Here is a 27,846-nt window from a genome sequence, read left to right as displayed (position 1 = left end):
AATAAGTTAAAACATCAAGTGGGCTATAGCTGCTAAGATAGAACATGGTTTTGTTGCCTGAAAAAAGGATGGGAAAACCCCTATTATCAAGATAGAGCAAAGTTTAATCTTGATTTCAAGTTTTCGTGACTGCAGAGATCCATACTCTTTGGTTCTTTCGGTAAAGTCACGTAGAGTAGAAAATAAAAGAAATTAAATCACGACGTGTCGATCGCAACACAAGCAATAATCATCATGATCATCATGATGATTTTATACCCACGTGACTTTACCGAAAGAACCAACGAGTATAGAACATGGTTTAGTTTTATTTGTACATGTATATATTTAAGTCACATGTTTACCTTTCCTATAGTGTGCACTGTCTTTCTCCTCTTTCTTTGTTGTAACATTCCAACCCCGTGCCAGGCCGCTTCTGAAAAAGAGCTGCATGGCTCGGTGGGCCTTAGCTGGTAAAATAAAAACAAACTAATTGTTTAATTATAGTTCATCGTTTAACTTTGCTTTTCTCATTTTACCACGTAAGGCCCACTGAGCTGCAGAGCTCTCTTTTCTTTTCTTTTCCAGACGCCAACTGGCCACAAATGATAGCTCCACCAGGTGGCGTATCATCACGTGGCAATGCACTGCGGCCAAATACAGCTCGTCGGATTCCTCCAGTACACGTGCATAGTCTGATGAATCTGTGTGCAGAGTAGGGATGCCACCTCTTTCCCCTGGAGACCAAACCCAGGCATATCACTCGGCCAGCAGCAAGGTCCACCAGAACTGTTCAAACGCATTGCCGCAGCCAGATATCAGTAAACGAAAATTCCTTCCACCCGAACTCACAGAGAGTCAAAATTCAAGGACCGTACCGGGTCGAACTTGGTCACGCGGCGGTCCTAACACGGAGCCGGCCTGGACATGATCCAGAACACCTGGGGAATGTTAAAACATAACCCAGGGATAAACTTGGAAATCCGCTGCAAGTTTTACAATCTGTCGCTTTCATCCAACACGATCTATCATTTTTTTTAAACTTAGACAGTTTTTTTGTTATTTTAACTATGTAAGGTCCACCGAGCTGTATAGCTCTTTTTCAGAAGTGACCTGGCCACAAATGACAGCTCAGCGAAGTGGTTTATCATCACGTGGGGATGCACAGCAGCCAAATACTCTGAACGCGCGGTGATGTCGATTCTGAATGTGGAGAGGAAAAAAAACGGAGGGCCCGGAGAAAAATCCACGCGACCACGGGGAGAGAGAGAGACACTCAAACTCCAAATATACAGCAACAGCAGGCGTCAGGGTCGGGATCGAACCGACGACCTCCTGCGTACCAGGCGAGGGAGTTAACATCTCCTAGCCACCGTGGTGATGATGAGAGGGACGCAAACTCCAAATATACAGCAGCAGCAGGCGTCAGGGTCGGGATCGAACCGACGACCTCCTGCGTACCAGGCGAGGTAGTCAACATCTCATAGCCACCGCGGCGAGATGTCAAATCCGACACGATGGTCGGTCACGTTCACCGAGATTGTGTCATTGATCCGGGTCACCGAGGGCAAATCCTAAATGGCCGGCGGGCAGTCTCCGCGGCGGGATCCTGAGAACGGACCGCCGTGGTCTCACACGGAGGTCGGATCTCGGGCGATCGTCGCCGTTGGAATCCCACGGCCGTCGAGTACCCACGACGAGAACGGCAAGCCGAGCGTCACTCTCACCGAGAACCTCACGTCGATTCCACCTCTCGTTCACTCTCGTCGAGAAAACCTTGAATGAATTCACTCCGAAGGTCAAATCGCGAATGATTATCGTCCACTTTCATTGAGAATCTCAAACTGATTCAACATAAATGATCGTCATTCACTTTCATTCATCCCACCGGGACTGCCGCAAGAGTGCGCGCTGGCGACGTTCCCTCCCCGCACCCCGTTACAATCCCACACACCCTTCCACAATCCCCGCACCCCGTTACAATCCCACACACCCTTCCACAATCCCCGCACCCCGTCACAATCCCACACACCCTTCCACAATCCCACACACCCTTCCACAATCCCACACACCCCGTTACAATCCCACACACCCTTCCACAATCCCCGCACCCCGTTACAATCCCTGCACTCGTCGGCTTGTCGGTCTCCCACACCGCCGCCCTCCTGGGATCTGACTTTGGCATCGGCGGCCCAGCCCTGCCTACAAAGGACCAGGCCTGACCTCTCAGGCTGTAGTTTCTCGGTTACGGTAGGGAGGGGGTGGGGGGGGGGGTGGGGAGTGGGGGGGTGGGGGAGTCTTCATCCTCGGCCCCGAGCTGTTGGCGGCCGGCACGTCTCCTGCCTCGGACTGACCGGTGTCAAACCACCGGTCCTACGACGATCACCCCCCCCCCCCCCACCTCCGCCGGTCCCACCGACGCGCCTGTACGTACGTAGGCGTTCAACTTCTTTCGCACCGTACGTAGCCAACCGTAGCTAATCGGAGGTGCGGTGGGAGGAGAGGCTCTCCGAGTAGTGCGCCAACCCCGCCGCCGGGCAGCGGTGGCTCTCTGGGCCGCGGTCTCTCCCTCAGCGCGTCCGCCGTGGCGCCCAGCCGACCACTCGCCGGTTCCACCGTCCGCTTCCCCAAGCGCGTCGCGGTCCTTGCCAACCGCTCGTTAATCCTTCGACGGGGCAGCAGACCGACCGCATCGTCCGCTCTCGCAACGCGACACCTCAGTGGGCAGGCTGCAAACTCGAGAAACTCCCAACGGTGTCAAAGCCACCTCCCCCTCGCCTGGCTGCCCATCGGCAGGGGGGTCAGCTGCACGACCTCCGGCCCGTGCCACCACGGCGCCTCTACTCTCGGGTGGCCTCCACACCTCTCCTCGCTCTCCCGTCACCCTGCACGACAGCATCTCACGGGAGCACTCCCCTCATCCTCCCCCCTTTCCTCCTCTACAGCAGCAGCAGCACGACTCACAACCTCCTCCTCCTCCTCTACAGCAGCAGCACGACTCACAACCTCCTCCTCCTCCTCCTCTACAACAGCAGCAGCAGCACGACTCACAACCTCCTCCTCCTCTACAGCAGCAGCAGCAGCACGACTCACAACCTCCTCCTCCTCTACAGCAGCAGCAGCAGCACGACTCACAACCTCCTCCTCCTCCTCTACAGCAGCAGCACGACTCACAACCTCCTCCTCCTCTACAGCAGCAGCAGCAGCACGACTCACAACCTCCTCCTCCTCTACAGCAGCAGCAGCAAACACGACTCACAACCTCCTCCTCCTCCTCTACAGCAGCAACACGACTCACAACCTCATCCTCCTCCTCTACAGCAGCAACACGACTCACAACCTCCTCCTCTACAGCAGCAGCAGCACGACTCACAACCTCCTCCTCCTCTACAGCAGCAGCAGCAACACGACTCACAACCTCCTCCTCTACAGCAGCAGCAGCAGCACGACTCACAACCTCCTCCTCCTCTACAGCAGCAGCAGCACGACTCACTACCTCCTCCTCCTCTACAGCAGCAACACGACTCACAACCTCCTCCTCTACAGCAGCAACACGACTCACAACCTCCTCCTCTACAGCAGCAGCAGCAGCACGACTCACAACCTCCTCCTCCTCATCTACAGCAGCAACACGACTCACAACCTCCTCCTCTACAGCAGCAGCAGCAACACGACTCACAACCTCCTCCTCTACAGCAGCAACACGACTCACAACCTCCTCCTCTACAGCAGCAGCAGCACGACTCACTATCTCCACCCCCTCTACAGCAGCAGCACGACTCACAACCTCCTCCTCCTCTCTACACACCAAGGACCGGGACCACGGCCACTGACGGCCGTCGCATCTCCGTGGCAGCCCCCTTCGTCTGGAGCTCAGCCATCGTCATCATCCCACTGCTGCACATTCACAGCAGCAGCAGCAGCAACAGCAGCAGCAGGAGCAGCAGCCTTCAACCTACACGGACTTTTAAGAGACACTTAAAAGGCCCAAACTCTTTCTCGTGGGATTGCGATATAGCATGCGCGGTTACAAATTGAATTACCCTCGTCTTAAATTTTTAACTTGGGTTAAAAACGTTGATGCATCAGCTGCGTCCATCTGTCTGCATAACAGCGGGGGGGAGGGGGGGGTGAGTCACGGTAACTCCAGTAGAGATAATCCAACATGAATGATACTCGAGTAGGAGCTTGTGATGCTACCAGCGATTCACTCGCACAGAGGAAACCCGCCACGTCGACCACATACGTATGTGCATACTCTCAGGTTTTTTCGGTAAAGTCACGTAGTTAAAAATAAATAAAATAAAAATAATAATATAAATAATAATAGAAATAAAATAATAAATCACGACGTTTCGGAGGCAACACAAGTCTCGGTCATCAGGTGGGACCGTCACAGCTAAATTTACTGTCTCAAGTAAGATTTACTTGAGACAGTAAATCTGGCTGTGACGGTCCCACATGATGACGGAGACTTCTGTTGCCTCCAAAACGTCGTGATTTATTATTTTATTTCTATTATTATTTATATTATTATTTTTTTTATTTTATTTTATTTTTCTACCTATGTGACTTTACCGAAAAAACCTAAGAGTATGAATCCTTGCAGTCACGAAAGCTTCAAATCTAGAAGCACGTATGTACGCTGAACTTCTTTCGCACCGTACGTAGCCAACTGCGCTAATCGGAGGTGCGGGATTATTTCCGAAAAACTTGGGAGACCCAGCCAGCGCTGCAAGTACCACGCTCTGGCGACCCCGCCCTCCTCCACATGAGCCATCGCAGCCCACTCACGACAACTCTCCCGAGCATGTGTAATGTGAGGTTACACCTGGGCGATAGTGATTGGCTCTGCCGGCCTCAGCCCGCAGCCAATGGGGAGTCGAACCAGGGGCATGGTCCTGGAGCTGGACAGTATCTTCGAGAAAGTTCCAGGGGTGTGGCTGAGGATTAGCTACGTGGCATCACGTGGGCCAGGTGTCATAAGGGGTGGAGAAGGACAGCACGAGGTCAGCGTGCGGAGGAACGAAGGGGGGAGCCACGTGGCTGGTGCCGTGGTCCCGCTCCAGCCACGTGGCGGTCTCTCTCACGCCGTCAGCCAGCAGCGTGAGGGGGCGGGGAGGGAGGCGAGGGAACCGAGAGTGTGAATGCGGTGGAAGGCTGTGAACGGGAGAAACGAATAAACAACTCTGAAGTCAAGACGTCGTCTGAACGGGAGTTATTACAGATGTTTCACTATCAGTGCAACTCTAGTGGCAAGTCGTGTTGCGTTGACGTCTGCGATTGTACCCTGGGAGACAGCCGGGCAATTTTTATCCGAGGGTTTGCCCGCACCCTGCCTGGTAGAGCCACCATTCAAACACCCACCCCCACCGCCCCCACCCCACCGCCCTCACCGTCCCACCCCCCCTTGTCTCATCGCAGCCTCACGCCACAGTGCCATACCCTGCGCGCCTAGCGAGTACTAATTACGTGCTGGACCGCGTCACAGACTCCTCGCACGCACGCACGACTTCCCAAACCGGTGGGGGTTTTTGTTATATTATATAGATATGTAACGAAGCATAAAATAAACCAGCGCTGTAGTCCAGCGGCACACCGCCCACCCGCTGTGCCGCTGAAGCCAAGTCACGATGCACGCACCCCGATCGATATTCAGTTGCTACGTTGACGGGACGCGCGCTCACGCAAAAAAAACCGGAATTGGTTAAACCCAGCGGCTCTCAGAGTGCAGTCCCTCCCGCCCCCCCCCCCCCCCCCCCCCGGAACCACCGGCTGGTCCGCGACGGTCCCCCAGGTGGTTCCGCGGATGGCGCTGCGATGTAAACGCGAGTCGATCCGCAGCAAATAATGACAATAGTTAACACTTTACTTATATTTAATTTTTAAATAAAGTCGGGTAAACTGCCCCGATAAAGTATGAACAATAACAAGAGGTTTCAGCCTTTCTGGCAGTAATAAAACACGAGTAGTGTTAAGATGTTCAAACACCAAATATAAACTTTTTGCAAGGAATAAAGTTACTGCATTAACCACGCACAGAGTACCTGTGGTGACCATGCACACAAACATTCTCTAATCTACGCCTCGTCTTTGAAACTGATTGGCCTACACCAGAGACACAGAGACAGCAGCCTTCTCTATGGCCTCGTCTCACCAGCAGACCAGAGAACGATCCTGATTGAATGACCCTAACCCCAAGATCTAAATGGCCTCCCACCCACCCACCCCCCCCAACAACAAAAAACCTTACAGCTGCGTAAAATAAAAGACGTTCCTGTAAAATGAATAATTTAGAGAGAGACGCAAATACGTTTTGTCACCAGGGGTTGGGAGGCCAGGTGGGTCATCATCGACTGAGCGGTCCGCGGGGGGCTAAACAAGTTTTGAGCAACACTGAGTCACACCGAATCAACAAAGCGAAGTAAACGAACAGCACGGGCACCAAGAAATCCGTTCTCGAGCTACGACGACGCGACACGCGAATAGTGGCAATTCACACGGTCAGCCAGGGAGCGACTCTCGTCACGCGCAAGCTCGGCAGCTTGCAAGAGAAGGGCCGACGCTGGATACGCATAGGCTTTGAACGCCCATCCCCGCCGCCGCCACCTCCTCGCTAAAGGGCGGTGAAGCGAGCGGGCGAGCGAGGGCGATAAGGGTAAATAAAGTGCACAGCGTGCGGCGTCGGCTCAAGCAGCTGGGGGCGCACAGCCACGGCGAGGTACCACCGGAGACGTTCACCAACCAGGAGTCAGGCGGTACCTCCACACCACTACCAGAGACAGGCAGTGACTACCATCTGTGTGTGTCTCCAGTGTGCGTGCGTGTCTCTGTCTGCAATGTGTGCGTGTGAGTCTCCGTTGAGTGCGTGCGTGCGTGCGTCTCCGGCGGTGCCCATCGCCCCCCCCCCCCGTGACCACCCCCCCCCGCAACCCGGGGGGACGGTCGGGGGGGCACCGCCCGGGCCCACCCTCGCCTAGAAGCCGAAGAGGCCCCGCGCCATGGAGTAGCCGAGCCGGGCCTCGTTGCCAATGAGCGACACGAGCCCCACGTAGGTGTCGATGCGGAGCGGTGCGTCCTGCACGGCCAGCGTGGCGCACACCTCCACGCCCACCTCGCCCGGCGCGCGCGACCCGCCGTCAACCCCCCGCTGCGCCCGCTGCACAGCCTGCACCAGCTGCGTCTGGAAGCTGGTGATCTGAGCGCCGCGGAGAGAGAGAGACACGCGCACGGGGGGAGGTGAGGACGTGCGTGACGTGCTCTGCAACACGTCGTGCAGCGTCTGCTGGACTCCCAACCACCCATCAACTCGTCAACCCGGTCCGCGCGCAGGACTTGAGACGTTCTTTCCTGATTAAATAGTGACGATCAAGACAGCAGTTTGTAACAGAAGGCAACGCATTCTCTGCCATCTGAGTTTGATCAACCTGGAACCAACGTGAAACTCGAGACCCTGGCGCCAACATCAGTAGCAGAGGTGTCGATGTTCATCACATGGCTGCCAAATAAGACATCGCCGCTCGACAACATCCACACGTCGATTCGAATTATTCTCAAATCGTGCTCGGACATTGCTTGCGCCGCCGATTGTCCACCTGACAAATCTTTCGTTGAGCGAGGGATGTTTCTCAGACCAGTTTGAAATGGCGCAGGTAACAACACTTCCTGAAAAAAGTTGCCCTGAGATGTAGTGGCCCCGCAAACTATCGCCAGATCTCAAACGGCCTGTGTCTGAAGCGGTCACTTCCCCACGTCGCTGCAACGGGCAGATTCAACTCGTTGTGGTCGACGTACCGGAAGTCTCACAGCACTGAGACGGCACTGCTAAAGATCACGGGTGACCTATACAAGATCACGGATGACCTCTACAAGATCACGGAGGACCTCTACAAGATCACGGATGACCTCTACAAGATCATGGATGACCTCTACAAGATCACAGATGACCTCTACAAGATCATGGATGACCTCTACAAGATCACAGATGACCTCTACAAGATCATGGATGACCTATACAAGATCACGGAGGACCTCTACAAGATCACAGATGACCTCTACAAGATCATGGAGGACCTCTACAAGATCACAGATGACCTCTACAAGATCATGGATGACCTATACAAGATCACGGAGGACCTCTACAAGATCACAGATGACCTCTACAAGATCATGGAGGACCTCTACAAGATCACAGAGGACCTCTACAAGATCATGGATGACCTATACAAGATCACGGAGGACCTCTACAAGATCACAGATGACCTCTACAAGATCATGGAGGACCTCTACAAGATCACAGATGACCTCTACAAGATCATGGATGACCTATACAAGATCACGGAGGACCTCTACAAGATCACAGATGACCTCTACAAGATCACGGATGACCTCTACAAGATCACATGACCTCTACAAGGTCACGGATGACCTCTACAAGATCACAGAGGACCTCTACAAGATCACGGATGACCTCTACAAGATCACGGATGACCTCTACAAGATCACGGATGACCTCTACAAGATCACGGAGGACCTCTACAAGATCACGGATGACCTCTACAAGATCACGGAGGACCTCTACAAGATCACAGATGACCTCTACAAGATCACGGATGACATCTACAAGATCACGGATGACCTCTACAAGATCACGGATGGCCTCTACAAGATCACGGATGACCTCTACAAGATCACGGATGACCTCTACAAGATCACGGATGACTCTACAAGATCACGGATGACCTCTACAAGATCACGGATGGCCTCTACAAGATCACGGATGACATCTACAAGATCACGGATGACCTCTACAAGATCACGGATGACCTCTACAAGATCACGGATGACCTCTACAAGATCACGATGACTCTACAAGATCACGGATGACCTCTACAAGATCACGGATGACCTCTACAAGATCACGGATGACCTCTACAAGATCACGGATGACCTCTACAAGATCACGGATGACCTCTACAAGATCACGGATGACCTCTACAAGATCACGGATGACTCTACAAGATCACGGATGACCTCTACAAGATCACGGATGACCTCTACAAGATCACGGATGACCTCTACAAGATCACGGATGACCTCTACAAGATCACGGATGACCTCTACAAGATCACGGATGACCTCTACAAGATCACGGATGACCTCTACAAGATCACGGATGACCTCTACAAGATCACGGATGACCTCTACAAGATCACGGATGACCTCTACAAGATCACGGATGACCTCTACAAGATCACGGATGACCTCTACAAGATCACGGATGATCTCTACAAGATCACGGATGATCTCTACAAGATCACGGATGACCTCTACAAGATCACGGATGACCTCTACAAGATCACGGATGACCTCTACAAGATCACGGATGACCTCTACAAGATCACGGAGGACCTCTACAAGATCACGGAGGACCTCTACAAGATCACGGAGGACCTCTACAAGATCACGGATGATCTCTACAAGATCACGGAGGACCTCTACAAGATCACGGATGATCTCTACAAGATCACGGATGACCTCTACAAGATCACGGAGGACCTCTACAAGATCACGGAGGACCTCTACAAGATCACGGATGACCTCTACAAGATCACGGAGGACCTCTACAAGATCACGGAGGACCTCTACAAGATCACGGAGGACCTCTACAAGATCACGGATGATCTCTACAAGATCACGGAGGACCTCTACAAGATCACGGATGATCTCTACAAGATCACGGATGACCTCTACAAGATCACGGAGGACCTCTACAAGATCACGGAGGACCTCTACAAGATCACGGATGACCTCTACAAGATCACGGATGACCTCTACAAGATCACGGAGGACCTCTACAAGATCACGGAGGACCTCTACAAGATCACAGATGACATCTACAAGATCACGGATGACCTCTACAAGATCACGGATGACCTCTACAAGATCACGGAGAACCTCTACAAGATCACAGATGACATCTACAAGATCACGGATGACCTCTACAAGATCACGGAGGACCTCTACAAGATCACGGAGGACCTCTACAAGATCACAGATGACATCTACAAGATCACGGATGACCTCTACAAGATCACGGAGGACCTCTACAAGATCACGGATGGCCTCTACAAGATCACGGATGGCCTCTACAAGATCACGGAGGACCTCTACAAGATCACAGATGACATCTACAAGATCACGGAGGACATCTACAAGATCACGGAGGACATCTACAAGATCACGGAGGACCTCTACAAGATCACGGAGGACCTCTACAAGATCACAGATGACATCTACAAGATCACGGAGGACATCTACAAGATCACGGAGGACATCTACAAGATCACAGATGACATCTACAAGATCACGGAGGACATCTACAAGATCACGGAGGACATCTACAAGATCACGGATGACATCTACAAGATCACGGAGGACATCTACAAGATCACAGATGACATCTACAAGATCACGGATGACCTCTACAAGATCACGGATGACCTCTACAAGATCACGGAGGACCTCTACAAGATCACTGATGACATCTACAAGATCACGGAGGACATCTACAAGATCACGGAGGACATCTACAAGATCACGGATGACATCTACAAGATCACGGAGGACATCTACAAGATCACGGATGACATCTACAAGATCACAGATGACATCTACAAGATCACGGAGGACATCTACAAGATCACGGATGACATCTACAAGATCACGGATGACCTCTACAAGATCACGGAGGACATCTACAAGATCACTGATGACATCTACAAGATCACGGATGACCTCTACAAGATCACGGAGGACATCTACAAGATCACGGATGACATCTACAAGATCACTGATGACATCTACAAGATCACGGAGGACCTCTACAAGATCACTGATGACATCTACAAGATCACGGATGACCTCTACAAGATCACGGAGGACATCTACAAGATCACGGATGACATCTACAAGATCACAGATGACATCTACAAGATCACGGAGGACATCTACAAGATCACGGATGACATCTACAAGATCACAGATGACATCTACAAGATCACGGAGGACATCTACAAGATCACGGAGGACCTCTACAAGATCACGGAGGACATCTACAAGATCACAGATGACATCTACAAGATCACGGAGGACATCTACAAGATCACGGATGACATCTACAAGATCACAGATGACCTCTACAAGATCACGGATGACCTCTACAAGATCACGGAGGACCTCTACAAGATCACAGATGACATCTACAAGATCACGGAGGACATCTACAAGATCACAGATGACATCTACAAGATCACGGATGACCTCTACAAGATCACAGATGACATCTACAAGATCACGGATGACATCTACAAGATCACGGAGGACCTCTACAAGATCACGGAGGACATCTACAAGATCACGGATGACATCTACAAGATCACGGATGACCTCTACAAGATCACGGAGGACATCTACAAGATCACGGATGACATCTACAAGATCACGGATGACCTCTACAAGATCACGGAGGACATCTACAAGATCACGGAGGACCTCTACAAGATCACGGATGACCTCTACAAGATCACGGATGACCTCTACAAGATCACGGATGGCCTCTACAAGATCACGGATGACCTCTACAAGATCACGGATGACCTCTACAAGATCACGGATGACATCTACAAGATCACGGAGGACCTCTACAAGATCACAGATGACATCTACAAGATCACGGATGACATCTACAAGATCACAGATGACATCTACAAGATCACGGATGACATCTACAAGATCACAGATGACATCTACAAGATCACGGATGACATCTACAAGATCACGGATGACCTCTACAAGATCACGGAGGACCTCTACAAGATCACAGATGACATCTACAAGATCACGGATGACATCTACAAGATCACAGATGACATCTACAAGATCACGGATGACCTCTACAAGATCACAGATGACATCTACAAGATCACGGATGACCTCTACAAGATCACGGATGACATCTACAAGATCACAGATGACATCTACAAGATCACGGATGACCTCTACAAGATCACGGAGGACATCTACAAGATCACGGATGACCTCTACAAGATCACAGATGACATCTACAAGATCACGGATGACATCTACAAGATCACAGATGACATCTACAAGATCACGGATGACCTCTACAAGATCACGGAGGACCTCTACAAGATCACGGATGACCTCTACAAGATCACGGATGACATCTACAAGATCACGGATGACCTCTACAAGATCACAGATGACATCTACAAGATCACGGAGGACCTCTACAAGATCACAGATGACCTCTACAAGATCACGGATGACATCTACAAGATCACGGATGACATCTACAAGATCACGGAGGACCTCTACAAGATCACGGATGACCTCTACAAGATCACGGAGGACCTCTACAAGATCACGGATGACCTCTACAAGATCACGGATGACCTCTACAAGATCACGGAGGACCTCTACAAGATCACGGATGACATCTACAAGATCACGGATGACCTCTACAAGATCACGGAGGACCTCTACAAGATCACGGATGACATCTACAAGATCACGGATGACCTCTACAAGATCACGGATGACCTCTACAAGATCACGGATGGCCTCTACAAGATCACAGATGACCTCTACAAGATCACGGAGGACCTCTACAAGATCACGGATGACCTCTACAAGATCACGGATGACATCTACAAGATCACGGATGACTTCTACAAGATCACAGATGACATCTACAAGATCACGGATGACATCTACAAGATCACGGATGACCTCTACAAGATCACGGATGACATCTACAAGATCACGGATGACCTCTACAAGATCACGGATGACCTCTACAAGATCACGGATGGCCTCTACAAGATCACAGATGACCTCTACAAGATCACGGATGACCTCTACAAGATCACGGATGACCTCTACAAGATCACGGATGACCTCTACAAGATCACGGATGGCCTCTACAAGATCACGGATGACCTCTACAAGATCACGGATGACCTCTACAAGATCACAGATGGCCGGTGCGCCGCAGTGTTGGTCGGCCTCGATATCTCAGCCGCCTTCGACACCATCGACCACGAGATACTCAATCTTGATTTGAAGCTTTCGTGACTGCAGGAATCCATACTCTTTCTTCCGCCTGATGACGATTGCTTGCATTGCGATCGAAACGTCGTGATCTATTATTTTTTCTACCTACGTGACTTTACCGAAAGAACCAAAGAGCATCAGATACTCATCGGGTGGCTACCCGATGAGTATCTGGTTCGGCGTGTCGGGTACGGCACTGGAGTGGATTGAGTCGTGCCTACGTGGTCGATCACAGTTCGTCAAGCTGGGTGACGATCAGTCATCGTCTGTGCCGTGCCTAGTCAGCGTACCGCAGGGATGCTTCCTCGGGCCCTTCTTATTTTCAACAAACGTCTCTCCGCTCACCGACGTCATCTCATTGCATGACATCAAGTTACATCGATATGGTGATGAAAATACACAATTGTACACCGCAGTGAAGTCCAAGTTAGATACGGAGAGCCTCGGTAACCGTGAATATTGCACGCGAGCGGTGCACGTGCGGTCTGCACCAAACGAAACGCTGCTTCATCCAGAACAGTTCGGAGGTTCTGCTGGTTGGCACTCGGGTTCAGGCGAAACAAGTTGTGGGAGGATCGCGTGTGGTGGTCACGGACTCCAGGATTCAGTTTTCTACTCCCCTACAGCGCCTCGGGCACCATCCACGACCAGACCGTGTCGTTTTATCACCGCGCGCAAACTATCCTCAGGCCCTGCAAGTTTCACATCAGGCCTCTACAACACAATCGACCTGTTGAAGTGTGACATAGCGAACAAGGCGGTGGTTAGCATCGTATTGACAAGGCTCGAATATTGCAATTCACGACTCCGTTTACAAAATTCTCTGGCACATGTCATGACGGGTACTGCATGATCTGACCATGTCTGTCCAATGTTGTGTTGGCTTCCGGTTGCCGAATGAATACATCATAAGGTCGCACTCACTACAGACAAAGTGCTTGCCACAAACGAACCACTATACCTTGCCGATCTCACCAAGGAGCATAAACCATCACGCAAACTCCATCAGCCTCGCAGCAGCAGCTGTTGGCTAGCTATCGAACAAAGACGGTCACCGTATCGTGCACTTTCACATGCCGTCTGGAACGCTCTTCCTTCCAATATTAGGAAGCCACTGGAGCCAAACATATATTGTAAACCCATTTCTTTAGAACTGCCTTTCGCGTTTAGTTCGTTGTCCTTCCCGCGCACCTCCGATTAGCGCGGTTGGCTACGTACGGTGCGACAGCAGTTCAACGAAGGGTACAGAGAGGGCAGCGGCGTCACCTGGCAGAGCGCGGCGATCTTCTCGTCAGCGGAGGCCATGGGGTGCTGCGTGAAGGTGGTGTAGGGCAGCTCCTCCGAGAACGGGTTCCACTGGGTCCAGAACGGCGCGTGGGCCACGCGGTCCCACTCCACGCGCACGCCCACGCCCTCACGCCTGACGCACACACCCACGCGCGGAAGTCGTATCATTCGGAAGGCACCGGAGCTACGCACTTTCAAAACCCATTGAGTTAGAACTGCTTCTTGTGTTCGGTTTGTCGTCCTTCCCTCGAACCCCGCTGCCTCCGATGAGCACAGTTGGCTACGTAGGGCGCGAAAGAAGTTCAAGATACAACCCGATATGCCACGTCGCGGACTGAGCGAGTGACTGAGCGAGCGACTGAGCGAGAGAGCGACGCACTTGCTGAGCGACTTGTGCGGGAAGAGGAAGGCCCCCGTGGTGACGGTCTCCACGTAGCGCAGGGGGATGCGGCGCACGCGGCGGCAGTGCAGGCTCATGAAGTCGTACTTGCACACGAGCATCGAGCGCTCCGCCAGCAGCACCAGCCGCTCGCGCTCCGTGTTCCAGTGGTCCACCCTGCGGGGGGTGGGGCACGGGGGGGGGGGGCGGGCACGAGCGCCACCGTCGCTACCGCGTGCCCTGCCGCGTTCACCACGTGCACGACCGCCACCGCCACCGTCGCTACCGCCGTCACATGACAAAGATCGCCCCCTCCCCCCCACCCCTCCCCGTGTGGGTGGCACCTCAAACTTTGTCGTGCAAGCATCTCATGGACAACAGACCCCCACCCCATATAGCCTATTAACAGACACTTGGGGCATGTTGATGTTGGCGAGTAGCAACCTCTTCTTGGTTCTTTCGGTAAAGTCACGTAGAAGGGAAATAATAAAATAATAAAAATAAAACATAATAAAATAATTCTCACGACGTTTCGGCCACTCCTTCACCTGAGGACGGCTGCTTGCATTGTGGCCGAAACGTTGTGAGAATTATTTGATTATGTTCTATTTTTATTATTTTATTATTTCCCTTCTACGTGACTTTACCGAAAGAACCAAGAAGATGAATCCCTGCAGTCACGAAATCTTTAAATCGAAGAGTAGCAACCTATGAAGGCCGGCACGGCTCAAGAGGAAGTGGGTGGCCAGCGCCACACCCGGCCGGCCTTTGTCTCCCCAGTGGCGATGTTTACTACAAGCCGCACCAGGTACTCATTTCAGGCCGAGTCGGCCTAGGAGAGGCCCAGGATCGGTACTGATGTCGATGACCGTGAGCGGGAATTGAAATCGGATCGTCGAGTTCCTCGCGCAGAGCGCTGACCGCTGCACTAGCGCTCCCCACTCACTATCACGACCACACGATCACCACTGTGATGCTACCACACACACGTCTGTACACGCACGACTACAGGAGCCGGTGACGCTCACTGAGAACGCACTGCGACGCACTACGACGCACGGCCACCCACGTAGTCGTGTCCCCATGTCCCTGTGTCCCCGTGCCTCCGTGCCTCCAAGCAACCCATGTCTCCATGTCGCTGTGTCCCCGTGTCTCCAAGCAACCCATGTCTCCGTGCCTCTGAGTCCATGTGTCTCCATGTCCCCATGTCCCTGAGTTTCTGTGTCCCTGTATCCCTGCCCCCAAGTCCCCATGTCCGTGTGTACCTGTGTCCCTGTATGTCTGCCCCCATGTCCGCGTGTCCCTGTATGTCTGTCCCCATGTCCGCGTGTCCCTATCGAAATCTTTGCCCCCATGTCTCCGTGTCCCCGCGTCTCACTCAGTGAGGAGCCACACGCTCTGCATTTCTCCATCCTCCACGGGACTCATCAGCGCCTTGACATCGCTCACAGCCTGCTCCAGCGATCCCGGCTGCAGCCCACACACGGCACACCACACCAAGCAAACACTCGTGAGACAAAGACAAAGATCCCCCGCATAGCCTTAACAGACTTTTGCGGAATGTGTTGTGAGCGAGCACCTATAAAGTCCGGCACGGCACGCGACGGGGTGGACGGCCAGCACCGCGCCTGGCTACCTTTGTCTCCCTAGTTGTGACGCTTACACTCCTTCGGCTGTCCATCGCGAACGATGACGACTCTGGAGAACGGCTAGCGGTAGCATTTGCCTGCGTGCTGGTGGGATGAGAAGCCAGCCCTTGAGCAGAAGCACAAGCTGCACTGCGGGCCAGCGTTGCCGCTTATCTCCTGAATGGGATTTGTCTTGTGCCATCGCTGGCGTTGACGTTGACGCTGGCGTCGATGCCGATAGGCTTTTCCCTTTTGCCTTCAACCTTCTCCGCTGCTTACGGTTGGATGACATTTTCTCCCATGTGTCCACATTGATATTGACTGCCTTGGAGGTGTCCGTCAACTGAGAGGAGGAATTGCCTCGACGCTGGGAATCCAGGTACAGGAGACGCTGGGATATCGCGGGGGGTTACGTTCTTGGCAAGTGCCGCGAAAGCCAAAACAGCGATACTCAATGTTGACTTGAAACTTTCGTGACTGCGGGAATTCATTGGGTCTTTCGGTAAAGTCACATCGATAGGTTCAGGAAGAAAAAATACCGCTTGTGTTGCGATGGAAACGTTGTAGTTTTAATTATTTTATTTTATTTTTTATTTTCGACCAATATTATTCATAATCAACGTTTTTGGGTTAGATCTCGTTATTTATAAATTTGTCGTAACCCGCCACTACCCGACACAGCCAATCAGTAAAAAATGTGTCACGTTGACAAAAGACAAATAGTTCACTGCTTTAGCCCACCGGTGTGTTGAAGAGTGAATCCACAACATTTACAGTTTTTGAGTACGACGTTTCGCTGGTAATTGCATCCAGCATCATCGGGCAATTCGCCAGAATGGTAAGGCTCTGCTCTGGCTCCCAGTCTTAAATAGAGCAGCAGCAATAGTAACATAAATACTGTACTTACCGATCATGATCCAAAGCAGATGTGTGTACACGTGTTTTTGTGTACACGTGTGTTTTTGTGTACCTGTGTGTTTGTCTGTGGGGAGCAGTAGTGTAGCGGTTAGCGCGCTACACTATAAACCCGATTCCCACTCACGGCCAACACCAGGTTGACGATTATCTGAACCGGTCCCGGGCCTCGCCTAGGTTGACTCAGCCTCAAATGAGTACCTGGTGCGATGTGTAAACATCGCCACTGGGGAGACAAACGCGGTCGGGCGTGGTGCTGGCCACCCACCCCCTCGTGTACCGTTCCGGCCATCATAGGTGCTCGCTAACAGCACTTGCCCCTACAGTTTTATTAGCATTTAATAATAATAATTATTTAATTTGGTATAGCGTAATTCATGCAATTCCATCCCACAACGCTGCACATCAATAATCCAGTCCCTTACGCAGACGATGCAAAAACAAAACCACAACTAGTTAGCAAATAAATACTAAATAACGAGAAGAAAATTATTACAGAGAAAATCAATTAAAATTCATTCATCTTGTCGGTCTTCATACCCCCTGACCACGATCCCAACATTTCGCTGGATTTTGGAGAGAGAACCTTTACTGGAAGCGTGGTGGAGTGGCCAAAAACGGTACAAGCCAGTTGGACGAACACATTCCTGCGGAGGGAGCTGGTAGGAACGTTGGGTTGCTCGGTCAATGGCCAGGGTCAACGGCGGCGTGGTGTATTCCGCAAATATGGCCGACTGTGAGGGCGGGCACAAGCCGGCGTGAGTAGGTTAAACGTTGAGTTTTATAAGGGCACCACGGGGTGACCAGCCCCTCCCCACCCAGCCCCACCCAGCCCCTACCCACCCAGCCCCTCCCCACCCAGCCCCTCCTCCCCACCCAGCCCCTCCCTCCCCACCCAGCCCCTCCCTCCCCACCCAGCCCCTCCCTCCCCACCCAGCCCCTCCCTCCCCACCCAGCCCCTCCCTCCCCACCCAGCCCCTCCCTCCCCACCCAGCCCCTCCCTCCCCACCCAGCCCCTCCCTCCCCACCCAGCCCCTCCTTGCACGACGGACGGACGGACACAATAATCCCCTGGTGGGCTGGTGTAACCAGGAGGTTCCTACCAGTACAATGTAAATGCTATAATATAAACGCCTATGTGCTAGCGTATGCCTGGACAAATAAAGAAGCCATTAGCTCACATTTTAATAAGTTAATTGATTTAATTTGTCGCATGTGCAGCGGGAAGCGTGTTCCAGACCGTGGGCGCTGCACATGTGAACGCTCGTCCGCCAATCGATTTGTGTCAAATTTTTGGGGTGGACAGCAAACCTCGCGTGAAGCTGAGCGGGGATCGCGAGGTGGGGGGATAAACCGAAATGAGAGCGGCAAGACAGGCAGGGGGGCGAGCCCATGAAGAATTCAAACAACAGTCGGTGCAATATTCGTTGGGTCTTTCGGTTAAAGTCACGTAGACAACAGTAGGTGCAATATTCGTTGGGTCTTTCGGTAAAAGTCACGTAGACAACAGTAGGTGCCATATTCGTTGGGTCTTTCGGTCAAAGTCACGTAGACAACAGTAGGTGCAATATTCGTTGGGTCTTTCGGTAAAAGTCACGTAGACAACAGTAGGTGCAATATTCGTTGGGTCTTTCGGTCAAAGTCACGTAGACAACAGTAGGTGCAATATTCGTTGGGTCTTTCGGTCAAAGTCACGTAGACAACAGTAGGTGCAATATTCGTTGGGTCTTTCGGTCAAAGTCACGTAGACAACAGTAGGTGCAATATTTGTTGGGTCTTTCGGTAAAAGTCACGTAGACAACAGGAGGTGCAATATTTGTTGGGTCTTTCGGCAAAAGTCACGTAGACAACAGTAGGTGCAATATTTGTTGGGTCTTTCGGTAAAAGTCACGTAGACAACAGGAGGTGCAATATTTGTTGGGTCTTTCGGTAAAAGTCACGTAGACAACAGGAGGTGCAATATCTGTTGGGTCTTTCGGCAAAAGTCACGTAGACAACAGTAGGTGCAATATTCGTTGGGTCTTTCGGTCAAAGTCACGTAGACAACAGGAGGTGCAATATTTGTTGGGTCTTTCGGTAAAAGTCACGTAGACAACAGGAGGTGCAATATTCGTTGGGTCTTTCGGTCAAAGTCACGTAGACAACAGGAGGTGCAATATTTGTTGGGTCTTTCGGTAAAAGTCACGTAGACAACAGGAGGTGCAATATTTGTTGGGTCTTTCGGTAAAAGTCACGTAGACAACAGTAGGTGCAATATTCGTTGGGTCTTTCGGTAAAAGTCACGTAGACAACAGTAGGTGCAATATTCGTTGGGTCTTTCGGTAAAAGTCACGTAGACAACAGTAGGTGCAATATTCGTTGGGTCTTTCGGTAAAAGTCACGTAGACAACAGTAGGTGCAATATTCGTTGGGTCTTTCGGTAAAAGTCACGTAGACAACAGTAGGTGCAATATTCGTTGGGTCTTTCGGTAAAAGTCACGTAGACAACAGTAGGTGCAATATTCGTTGGGTCTTTCGGTAAAAGTCACGTAGACAACAGTAGGTGCAATATTCGTTGAGTCTTTCGGTAAAAGTCATGTAGACAACAGTAGGTGCAATATTCGTTGAGTCTTTCGGTAAAAGTCACGTAGACAACAGTAGGTGCAATATTCGTTGGGTCTTTCGGTAAAAGTCACGTAGACAACAGTAGGTGCCATATTCGTTGGGTCTTTCAGTAAAAGTCACGTAGATCGGTTCAAAGAAAATAACAAAAAAATCCACGACGTTTCAATCGCAACGCCAGCGGTCGTCATAAGGAAAAGGGGGTTTTCGCCTCTGAAGGCTTTGAACCTATCAACGTGAATTCTAGATTTGAAGCTTTCGTGACTGCAAGGATTCATACTCTTAGGTTTTTTCTCTCTTTTAGCCCCGCCCCCCCCCCTAACACGTTCCACTCATTGGCTTCCACATTCAGATAAGCCCCTCCCCCTTCCCTCCTCCCTTTAACTTGTATTTAAGAGCTTGACTCTTTGGACTTTGCTTCACTTGAGACAATAAATTCAGCTGTGACAGTCCCACCTGATGACGGAGACTTGTGTTGCCTCCGAAACGTCGTGATTTATTATGTTATTTTTATTATTATTCCAATTATACATTTTATTATTAATTTTTATCTATCGACGTGACTTTACCGAAAAACCCAATGAATATGAATTCCTGCAGTCACAAAAGCTTTAAGTCAAGAAGTAAGTGCAATCTTGAAAGTGATTCTAGACTGACTAGGTAGCCAGTGGAGGGATCGTCAGATGGGTGTAATATGATGACGCTTACAGGTATGAGTGAACACTCTTGCAGCTGCATTTTTGCACATATTGCACATGTTGGAAGAGAAACAAGGGAAGACCGTAGGTCAGAGAATTGCAATAGTCTCGCCTGGAGGCGACCAATGCACGAGTTATTGTTTCTGCAGCCGTATCGGAGGGACAGTTACGGATACGAGAAACCTTACGGAGATCAAAATAAGCAAAGTTCAAAGTTCATTTATTAGGTATAGCCCTGTGAGCCATTCGGCCCTTGAATCGGGTGCTACCGCAACAAACAAAAACATGAACAAGAAAACAACTTAAAGTGACTATGTGCAAACAGACAATCCAAGAAAAGACAGCAAAATATTGCAGAAATAGCACCGTACACCGACACTGTGTGCAAAAATCCCAGTGGGATGCAAGTCAAACAACAACAACCACAAGACAACTTAGATTAAGGCCATCAGTCTAACTCTGTACTACAACAAACAAACATGGCCAAACCAAACTTTTCGAAAAACACCAAAATAAAGCCATAAAAGCAATGAAACAGTGCAGGTCATAGGAACTGTGACCGAATTTTCACAAAAAACTACGTAAACAACATGTACCACCAAACTCTGCAGCCATAGCTGGCTGCATGAGTCACTCCACAACAGCAGGAGCATCAGTCGGAGTATCAACATTTTTCAATGCACCTTTAAGATCAGCACACTAAATCAAAACACAGATCATACTTTGCATACTTTGCAGCGATCATCCGGAGCGAAACATTGTATTTTAGGCCACTACATTGCAGTGGCAGCTAGGGGTGTACAACTCCTCTAGAGCAGTTTTGAGTGAAGATCTCATAGGTAGTGATTCAAGTTGCAGTCTTGCACATGAGGCAATGTGGGAAGAAAAGGAGAGGTGACAGTTGAGAATGAAACCAAGAATCCGATGCTTAGAGGCACGCGATGTTTTTCCCCAACTAAGAGAACTTCAGTTTTAGCGTCATTCATTTGAAGATAATTTTCCGTAAGCCGGTTAGCAACTGCGGTCAGACAGGAAGACAGGGTGGAAGTTGGATGCACGTCAGGTTGACCGAAACTGATATGAATGTGTATCATCTGCATATAAAATGGGCACTCTATACCAAAACTTGAGATGAGTTTGCCTAAAAGAAGACGATACGTAGTGAATAGAGGACCTAGAATAGAGCCTTGAGGAACAGCATAAAGTAGAGGTTTGTTCGAGGAAGAGATACCGTTGATCACGACGTGATAAAGACTGATCACGTGTCAAATGCAGAAGATGAATCTAGGAGAACGAGGTGAGAAAAAGATACAGAGTCAGCGGACAGGAGAAGATCATTAGAGGACGGCTACTTGCGTTGTGGCCGAAACGTCGTGAGAATTGTATTATTTTATTATCAGTTTGACACGTAGGCTTTCGCGACCAATGTAACAATAGCCTTATTACTAATCTAGTATATAATTACAATCACTCCCCCCTTGAATCTTTGCACCTGATGAGTTAATGATGACGTCACTCTGCTGCTGCTCTATATAAGAACGGGAGACAGCAGAGCCTCACCATTCTGGCGAATTGCCCGATGATGCTGGATGCAATTACCAGCGAAACGTCGTACTACTCAAATTGTAAATGTTGTGGTTTCACGCTTCAACACACCGGTGGGCTAAAGCAGTGAACTATTTGTTTTTTGTCAACGTGACACTTTTTTACTGATTGGCCGTGTCGGGTGGTGGAGGGTTACGACACATTTATAAATAACGCGATCTAAACCCAAAAACGTAGATTTTTTTATTATGTTTTCTTTTTATTATTTTATTATCTCCCTTCTAAGTGACTTTACCGAAAGAACCAAGAAGATAGAAACAAGAAGTAAAAGAATTTCAGTTGAGTGATTTTTCCCAGAACCTGACTAAACTTGATCATAGAGTTATGCGGAAGATCATTAATTAAACGATTGCATACAACACGTTCGGTCGCCTTCGATAAGAAAGGAAGATTTGAAACCGGGCGATAGTTTGCATGCATATCAGGATCAAGAGCCGAATGGCTCACAGGTTAAATCCTAATAAATTAAACTGAAACTGAAAACTGAAACTGGATCAAGGGACGCATTTGTGCGAACCGGGGCGATGGCCGCTACCTTGAGTGCCGATGGGAAGACGAAAGAGCGTCGAGATTCATGAATAATTTTGGAAACAGTGGAATTAAAACAGCCGAACATGGTGTGAGCCATGAAAAAGGAGATGGCTCGATGCTGACAGTGGGTTTTTGTTTTTGAATAATGTCACCAATGTCGTTTTCAGAAACTAACGGTGGAAGGTGCAGGCAGGGAGGGGGTTAGATAAAGGTCGGAAAGCACAAGATGACACGGTTGGGGTTGTGATTGATGGTACGCCTTTTTGTACTTTTTCATGAGAAACACATTTCTCACACTAAACCGCCGATGTAGATGCAGTGAAGGATTGTGTTTTTTTTCTTCCTGGAGAAGATAATTCACCGTTTTGTATGATTTACTTGAGTCTCCCTCGTTGACCAGCCTGTAGGGTGGACGTTTAAGTGCCACCGACTGCCTCGTATACCCCCCCTTCCCCCCATGGTACCAGCCATAACAAACAATGATACAGTGCTTCCGGCTACAGCATCCCTGCGAAACGCCAAAACTAACCCCCCGCGATAGTTAAATTGGTATGCAGAGAGGTTTCCCGCGAAACGATACTTTTTCGAGGCTGAGTCGACCTAGGGGAGGCCCAGGACCAGTTCAGACGAGCCTCACCTGGTGTTTGGCCGTGAGGGGGAATAACGCAAAGACGCATAGGGGGCGTCCATAAATGACGTCACGCGATTTTGGACGATTTTTGACCCCCCCCCTCGTCACACGGCGTCACAAAAAGTCAGACCCCCCCCCTCTCAAATATGACGTCACAAAGCTCTGCCCCCCCCCCCCAAAAAACATATTTCCATTTTGAAAATAAAACATGCTTCAAATCGCTTTAAACTATTGTCTTTGTAGTGCGTATTTAATGTGGCGTTGCACTCTGATGTTGTAGGAGAAAACATTTCTTTAAAAAGTCTATTTAATTAAGTAGAACGTGTTGTCTATATTTATTTAAAGTTGCGCATTTTGATGTGACGTCACATTTCTCAAACCCCCCCCCCCCCTCGTCACACATCGTCACAAATGTCTGACCCCCCCCCCCCAGGTGCGTGACGTCATTTATGAACGGCCCCAAAGTGCACCTAGCCTGGCACAAACTGCATGCTAACGTCATCGCCACTTAGTGGCGGTGATTGGCGGCTGTTGTTGTTGTTATTGTGTGTGTGATGGCGTGGTTCTGTCCACCCCAGGTGCGTGACGTCATTTATGGACGGCCCCATACACACTCACCCCATCACACAAAGACAAAGATCCCACGGACTGTTGGGGCAAGTGCTGTTAGCGAGTAGCATCTATGCAGGCCGGCACGGCACACAAAGGCATGGGTGGCCAGCACCACGCCATCACACACACAACAACTACAGCCCCCAATCACCACCACTAAGTGACGATGACGTTAGCATGCAGTTTGTGCCAGGCTAGGTGCACTTTGAGGCCGTCCATAAATGACGTCACGCACCTGGGGGGGGGGGGGTCAGACATTTGTGACGATGTGACGAGGGGGGGGGGGGTTTGGGAAATGTGACGTCACATCAAAATGCGCAACTTTAAATAAATATAGACAACACGTTCTACTTAATTAAGTATACTTTTTAATAAATGTTTTCTCCAACAACATCAGAGTGCAACGGCACATTAAATACGCACTACAATGACAATAGTTTAAAGCATGTTTTTTTGGGGGGGATGGGGGGGGGCAGAGCTTTGGGACGTCATATTTGAGGGGGGGTCTAACTTTTTGTGACGCCGTGTGACGAAGGGAGGGGGGGTCAAAAATCGTCCAATGTCGCGTGACGTCATTTATGGACTGCCCCTTTGAGGTGATGGGATTCAAGTGTGAAAGGCTCGCTGCTGGCAGGAGGGTCAACCGAGATGACTGGCAGATGCACCACCTGTGCTCGCCACTGTGCCAACACACACACTGCACACACACTGCACGCACACACACTGCACACTGCACACACACACACACAGCACACACACACACTGCACCCACAACACACACTGCACACACTGCACACACACTGCACCCACACACACACACTGCACACACACTGCACCCACACACATACACTGCACACACACACACTGCACCCACACACACACACTGCACCTACACACTGCACACACACACACACACTGCACACACACACTGCACACACACACACTGAACCCACACACACACACTGCACACACACACTACACCCACACACACACACGCACTGCACCCACACACACACACTGCACACACACACTACACCCACACACACACACTGCACACACACACTACACCCACACACACACACTGCACACACACACTACACCCACACACACACACTGCACACACTGCACCCACACACACACACTGCACCCACACACACACACTGCACCCACACACACACACTGCACCCACACACACACACTGCACACACACACTACACACACACACACTGCACCCAAACACTTCACACACAATTCACAGACACTTCACACACACTTCACACACACACACACTACACACACAATTCACACACACTGCACACACAATTCACACACACTTCACACACACACACTGCACACACAATTCACACACACTTCACACACACACACACTTCACACACACACACACTGCACACACACACTTCACACACAATTCACACACACTTCACACACACACACTGCACACACCACACACACTGCACACACACACTGAACACACTTATCACACACACACACTGCACACACCACACACTGCACACACCACACACTGCACACACAATTCACACACACACACTGCACATCCAATTCACACACACTGCACACACACACACTGCACACACCACACACACTGCACACACACACTGCACACACAATTCACACACACACACTGCACACACCACACACTGCACACACACACCGTCACACGGCAGCATACGACACCAAACACCCACAATATAGCTGTTAGTGAACACCTCTTATTGGGGTGGGTTGCCAGCACCACGCCCGACCACCTTTGCCTCCCCAGTGGCGATGTTTACACACTCATTTGAGGCTGAGTCTACCAAGGGGAGGCCCATGACCGGTTCAGATAATCGTCAAAAGTGTCGGCCGTGTGTGGGAATCGAACTCGGGTCACCTGGTTCGTAGCGCAGTGCGCTAGCCATTGCACCACCGCTCCCCATAATCACACCACACACACACATCACCCACCGCATCACAAAACACAGATGGGACCTCACCAAACACCCCACACACCACACCATCACCACAACATCATGCCGCCATACCAAATATCGCCACACCAAACACCGCCACACCGTTTTCACACCAATTTCCACCACACCATTCCCATCACACTAATGCCGAACCAAATCTCACCACACCATACCCACCGCACCAATCCCACCGCCCCATTCCCATCACACCAATGCAGCACCAAATCTCACCACTCCATGTCCACCGCACCATGCCTGCCACACCCCGCACATGCAGCCCGTGCAGTACTGCATGTTGACCACGGGGAGATGTCGCGATGGTGACATCAGCTCGTGTGCAGGTGCTGCGTGGATCGTGCACACATCGCGGGCTCGTGAGAGCTGGCGGTGGACTGGTGGGGGGAGGCCTTCATCCAGCAGGGGAGTGACCATGGCTGATGATGGAGGTGGTGACGTAGAACATCTCCCCCATTTATGGGGCTCACTGCGCAAAGGAGACCTGAACCAGGCTGCCCCCCCCCCCTCCCAGGGTCTCCTCTCAGGGTCCCCCCCCCTCCCAGGCCCCCCCCCAGGGTCCCCTCCCAGGGCCCCCCCTCCTCCCAGGGTACCCCCCCTCCCAGGGTACCCCCCCTCCCAGGGTCCCCCCCTCCCAGGTCCCCCCCCCCTCCCAGAGTCCCCCCCCTCTCCCAGAGTCCCCCCCTCCCAGGGCCCCCCCTACCAGGGTCCCCCCCCCCTCCCAGAGTCCCCCCCTCCCAGGGCCCCCCCCTCCCAGGGTCCCCCTTCCCCTCCCAGGGTCCCCCCCTCCCTTCCCTCGAGTCCTCCCCTCTCCTCGCCGGGCAATGCATCTAGGCGAGGCCGCGGTCGGAATCGCGGCCTATGAAGGTGGTGCCCCCCACCCCACCCCCCACCCCTCACTCTCGTTCCCTCTCGTCCCCCTTCCCCCGCTGGGTCCCGCTGGGTCCCCGCGGGCAGAAAGGGAGTGGGGAGCGGGGGAGACTCACCCTGAACACGAAGAAATGTTTCACTTTCGCCTCCTTGGCAGCGGTCCTCGGCCCCGGGGTGATGGTCTCGACGCGAAGCCTCGTCACCGTGGAGACCACGGTCCCCCGCGGGCCGCACGGGACCCCCAGGACCCCAACGCCCCCACGCCACGGGGACCGCTCGGGCTCCCCTTCGGGATCGGTGATGGCGAGCCGCAGCGAGCTGGCGTGGAACGGGGGCTCCTCCGCCTCCAGGAGACCCCGGCAAGGGGGCCCCGTCAGCTCCGAGTCGCTGCCCAGGTCGATGTCCAGTTCGGGGGTTCGCAGCTGAGGGGGTCCGGACCCCGACATCGCGGCCGCGAGACGAGAGCAGCGTGAGGTGTGCAGGTGACGACGGGGATCTCCTCTCTCCCCTACGGGAGGACGCGGTGACACAGTGCGCCCAATAGGCGTACACACGGGGCGCTTTTACAGAGTGCGCCCAATAGGCGTCTACACGGGCGCTTTTACAGAGTGCACCCAATGGGTGTCTACACGAGGCGCTTTTACAGAGTGTACCCAATGGGCGTACACACGGGGCGCTTTTACAGAGTGCACCCAATGGGTGTCTCCACGAGGCGCTTTTACAGAGTGCACCCAATAGACATACACACGAGGCGCTTTTACAGAGTGCACCCAATGGGTGTCTCCACGAGGCGCTTTTACAGAGTGCACCCAATAGACATACACACGGGGCGCTTTTACAGAGTGCACCCAATGGATGTCCACACGGACGCTTTTACAGAGTGCACCCAATGGGTGTCCACTCACGGGGCGCTTTTACAGAGTGCACCCAATGGGTGTCCACACAGGGCGCTTTTACAGAGTGCACC

The 27,846-nt window shown here is 51.4% G+C and overlaps 2 protein-coding genes across 2 annotated transcripts in view; one reads left to right on the top strand and one right to left on the bottom strand.

The window, feature by feature from the left end:
- Positions 1-1,764, top strand: part of WRAP73 (WD repeat containing, antisense to TP73) — a 16,724-nt gene extending 14,960 nt beyond the window's left edge. The window contains exon 6 of the mRNA XM_061567952.1: positions 1,573-1,764. Coding sequence (XP_061423936.1) covers positions 1,573-1,764 — 192 coding nt within the window. The remainder of the gene's footprint in view (positions 1-1,572) is intronic.
- Positions 1,765-5,839: 4,075 nt separating this feature from the next.
- Positions 5,840-27,460, bottom strand: LOC133352436 (tumor protein p63-regulated gene 1-like protein). The gene is made up of 5 exons (XM_061568079.1): positions 26,996-27,460; positions 16,161-16,252; positions 14,783-14,959; positions 14,383-14,536; positions 5,840-7,177 (listed from the first exon to the last, which is right to left on the bottom strand). Exons 1-5 carry the CDS (start codon positions 27,323-27,325, stop codon positions 6,956-6,958), a joined length of 975 nt encoding a protein of 324 aa, XP_061424063.1. The 5' UTR covers positions 27,326-27,460; the 3' UTR covers positions 5,840-6,955.
- Between the last annotated feature and the right edge of the window lie 386 nt (positions 27,461-27,846).

This window comes from Lethenteron reissneri, chromosome 40, assembly GCF_015708825.2.
Source record: "Lethenteron reissneri isolate LAM-NWPU_2019-01 chromosome 40, ASM1570882v1, whole genome shotgun sequence".
In the NCBI taxonomy this organism is placed as follows: domain Eukaryota; kingdom Metazoa; phylum Chordata; class Hyperoartia; order Petromyzontiformes; family Petromyzontidae; genus Lethenteron; species Lethenteron reissneri.
Note: the sequence above shows the minus strand (reverse complement) of the source record. Positions and strands in the feature narration are given on the sequence as shown.

Bases quoted from the DNA above. Each gene is read 5' to 3' on its own strand.
- LOC133352436 (XM_061568079.1), bottom strand. From the start codon at position 27,325: ATGTCGGGGTCCGGACCCCCTCAGCTGCGAACCCCCGAACTGGACATC. The intron at 14,960-16,160 runs GTGAGACGCGGG...CACCCCCCGCAG, and splicing joins AGCGTGTGGCTCCTCACTGA to GGTGGACCACTGGAACACGG. The intron at 14,537-14,782 runs GTGCGTCGCTCT...TGTGTGCGTCAG, and splicing joins CCGCACAAGTCGCTCAGCAA to GCGTGAGGGCGTGGGCGTGC.